The sequence below is a fragment of the Priapulus caudatus genome, unplaced genomic scaffold (assembly GCF_000485595.1).
Source record: "Priapulus caudatus unplaced genomic scaffold, Priapulus_caudatus-5.0.1 Scaffold715, whole genome shotgun sequence".
NCBI classification, from domain to species: Eukaryota; Metazoa; Priapulida; class Priapulimorpha; order Priapulimorphida; family Priapulidae; genus Priapulus; species Priapulus caudatus.
Window position 1 is genome coordinate 151751 of NW_014577776.1, and position 3771 is coordinate 155521.

Consider the following 3771-nt stretch of genomic DNA (forward strand, 5'->3'; position numbering starts at 1 on the left):
TTACCTGTGCCCCTACCATACCTGTGCCCCTACCATACCTGTGCCCCTACCATACCTGTACCCCTACCTTACCTGTGCCCCTACCTTACCTGTGCCCCTACCATACCTGTGCTGTAACGTGCGACAAGAGCTGTCACGAAACTATTTGCATATTGCGTTCTACTTCAGACCTGCTGGAGAAGTCACGTGTGGTGTCTCAGGCTCCATTAGAGCGCAGCTACCATATTTTCTATCAGCAGATGTCCGGTGGAATCCCGGCTATGAAAGGTAGGAATAATATTAGCATCTATTATCTATTGCATCTATCAGATTTCTTCTCCTGAAAAAGACCGTGTTCAGTACATGTATTTGTATTTGAGTTACATGCAATAAAGATTTAATAAAATTAATTAAAAAAAAAACGTTATCTTTTCACACAAACTGTCCCCACGCATCATCTTGGAACCACTAGTAATAGAAATATAGCTATTAACGTGCTAACGAAATATCCTACAGGGCAACACGATCCGCTATTATAAATACATACGCCTTAAAATTATACCCGATTATGAGCTCCGAATTAAAAAAGCGATTAATACACACACACAATATTCGGAAAAATTGTCGAATACATCGAGACAAATATGAAACTATTCGTATATAATATCCGCTCACATTTTACTTCTAATCTTTTATAGAAAAGTGTCTGTTGACGGATGCGATTGAGACTTACTACTTCATCGCCCAGGGCAAGACCTATATCGACGGTGTGGATGATGGCGAAGAGATGAAAGCAACGGACGTAGGTTTTTCATTCGTAATAATGCTTCATTCAACGCGGATTGTACTTCAACTATTATTCTCGTGTTAGCGTCTTGACGTAACAAACGTTGATCGTGGGTGCCACGCGTCCACATTGTCGAAGGAACGACTGAAGAGTCGCATGGGTTTTTCGTCATTCAACATCCGCCTACTATGTCATGTCATTTGCTATGTCGTTATTATCTATACATAATAGATATAGTTATTAGATATTATCAGAAGTATATAATAGGGAATTCCCTATTATCTACTTCTGATATTATATATAAGAGCTATGTATACAAGCACAATAATAAAACAATAATAAGCTTAATAATAACAGCAGTAATAATGCCATGTACAACAATGTAGATTCCCTAGTAATACCTTGGTAACATCCTTGCGCTGGTAAACGCTTTTCAGGAAGCCTTCGACATTCTCGGCTTCAACGACAAAGAGAAATGGGACATCTACAACATTGTCGCCGCTGTCATGCACATGGGAGTCATGCAGTTCAAGCAGAGGCCCAGAGAGGAGCAGGCTGAGGCCGACGGCACCGAGTCGGGAGCGAAGGTCGCCCACGTGCTCGGTGTCTCCGATGCAGACTTCTACAAGGGTCTGCTGAAGCCTCGGGTCAAGGTCGGCTCGGAGTACGTCACCAAGGGTCAGAACAAGGAGCAATGCTTCTCGGCGGTGTCCGGCTTGGCGAAGGCCATTTACGACCGCATGTTCCGCTCCCTCGTAGACAAGGTCAACGACACGCTGGCGACCAAAACCAAGAAGCAGTTCTTCATCGGCGTGCTGGATATCGCCGGCTTCGAGATCTTCGACTTCAACGGCTTCGAGCAGATCTGCATCAACTTCACCAACGAGAAGCTGCAGCAGTTCTTCAACCATCACATGTTCGTGTTGGAGCAGGAAGAGTACAAGCGCGAGGGCATCGAATGGACCTTCATTGATTTCGGGTTGGATCTGCAGGCCTGCATCGACATGATTGAGAGAGTGAGTGCACACAACGACTATACATCACTAACTATACATGTGAAGCCCCTCGCTCCTCAACAGTAGCAGAGTTTCCGCTCCTGATGCGGGGTGAAGGACTACACATGTAGATTTACTACGCTACTTGAGTATGATATACTTACTACAAACTCGAGCATAGCATGCATTGAAATATATATGAATGTGTCAACTGTTTCACAACAACATAAAGCATTCAACTGAAGAGTTATTTTTACAACAACAGAATGATTGATTTAATAAAAAGCAAGGCACAACTTGCGAAAATATAGATCTACAAAACATCTAACACTTTACAGCCGATGGGCGTGTTCGCCATTCTCGAAGAGGAATCCATGTTCCCGAAGGCAACCGACAAGACCTTCCTCGAGAAAATGCAAGTGAACCATCTAGGAAAGTCCAAGAGCTTCGTCAAGCCCAAGCCGGCGAAGGCGGGGCAGGCCGAGGCTCACTTCGGCGTTATCCATTACGCGGGTACCGTCAACTACAACGTCAACCACTGGCTGGACAAGAACAAGGATCCCATCAACGACACTGTAGCTGTCACGTTCGCCAAGTCGCACGGCAATACGCTGCTAGCTAAGCTGTTCGCCGACAAACTGGTGGCGGACGAGGACACCGGTGGCAAGGGAAAGAGGAAGAAGGGATCAGCCTTCCAGACCGTGTCTGCTCTCTACAGAGTGAGTAGACTCTTAGCGTAATCGTTACATATATTAGCATAAGAGTGTGATTATTATCATCGTTATTATTATTATTATTGTTATTATTATTATTATTATTATTATTATTATTATTATTGCTGTTGTTGTTGCAGTAGTAGTAGTAGTAGTAGTAGTAGTAGTAGTAGTAGTAGTAGTAGTTAGTAGTAGTAGTAGTAAGTAATAGTTAGTAGTAGTATATTATATAGTAGTAATAGCAGTAGTAGTAGTAGTAGTAGTAGTAGTAGTAGTAATAGTATAGTCGTGGTTGTTGTTATTCTTCTTCTTCTTCTTCTTATTATTATTATTATCGTTGTTGTTGTTGTTGTTGTTGTTGTTGTTATATAGATAAGTTACTGCTACTAATATATCGCTAGTTGCCATAAAACTATAGTAGATAAATTGCTATGCAGCATACCGACATTGTGATTTTATTCCTCTGTATATATACTAACGAATTGATTAATTGCTGCCACTTACAGGAGCAACTGAACAAGCTGATGTCTACATTGATGAACACTCAACCTCATTTCGTGCGCTGCATCATCCCTAACGAGAACAAGGAAGGTGGCGCCATCGACGCCGCTTTGGTCATGAACCAGCTGACGTGCAACGGTGTACTGGAAGGAATCCGCATCTGCCGCAAGGGCTTCCCAAACAGGCTGGTGTACGGCGACTTCAAGCAGAGGTGAGTGATAGCGATAGTTTAACGCGTGTTAGCTCACGTAAAAATAAACGCGAAATTATCCCGCCTCGTTATTATGTTAGTTCACAGCGACTTCGAGTGACGGTGAGTTATAAGGATGATTTAGCGTGTGTCACATCGTAGAACAGAGATGAACACAACATTATCCGAAAATTCATGTAACAACTGAATGTATTCGCCTAAAGACATTTTTGATTGGATCTAATATATAACGCCAACACGTGCTAGTGTGTAGAGCTCACAATTTATTATAAGTGAAAATACGTATTTGCCTAGATAATCCAACAGCAATAAAAATTTGAATATTATACTACGCAAGACAGCAACACAACATACCTTTTTACTTCCTCGCACAGTAATACTACGCACTTTATTTACGACATTAGATAGAAATGCCATGTACTTTATATACGACCGCAGACAGTATTACCAAAGAGCCTATATTGGCTCTCAATATAGACTATATATAGGCTATATATATACTATATAGACTATTAATATAGGCTATATATATGTATATATAGACTATATAGGCTATTAATATAGGCTATATATATGTATATATAG

General features: G+C 41.5%; 1 protein-coding gene across 1 annotated transcript in view; it reads left to right on the forward strand.

Moving 5' to 3' along the window:
* Positions 1-3771, forward strand: part of LOC106813021 (myosin heavy chain, striated muscle-like) — a 22634-nt gene that overhangs the window by 4461 nt on the left and 14402 nt on the right. The window contains exons 8-12 of the mRNA XM_014817063.1: positions 169-267; positions 678-781; positions 1204-1782; positions 2100-2480; positions 2981-3186. Of these exons, the coding sequence (XP_014672549.1) occupies positions 169-267; positions 678-781; positions 1204-1782; positions 2100-2480; positions 2981-3186 (1369 nt within the window). The remainder of the gene's footprint in view (positions 1-168; positions 268-677; positions 782-1203; positions 1783-2099; positions 2481-2980; positions 3187-3771) is intronic.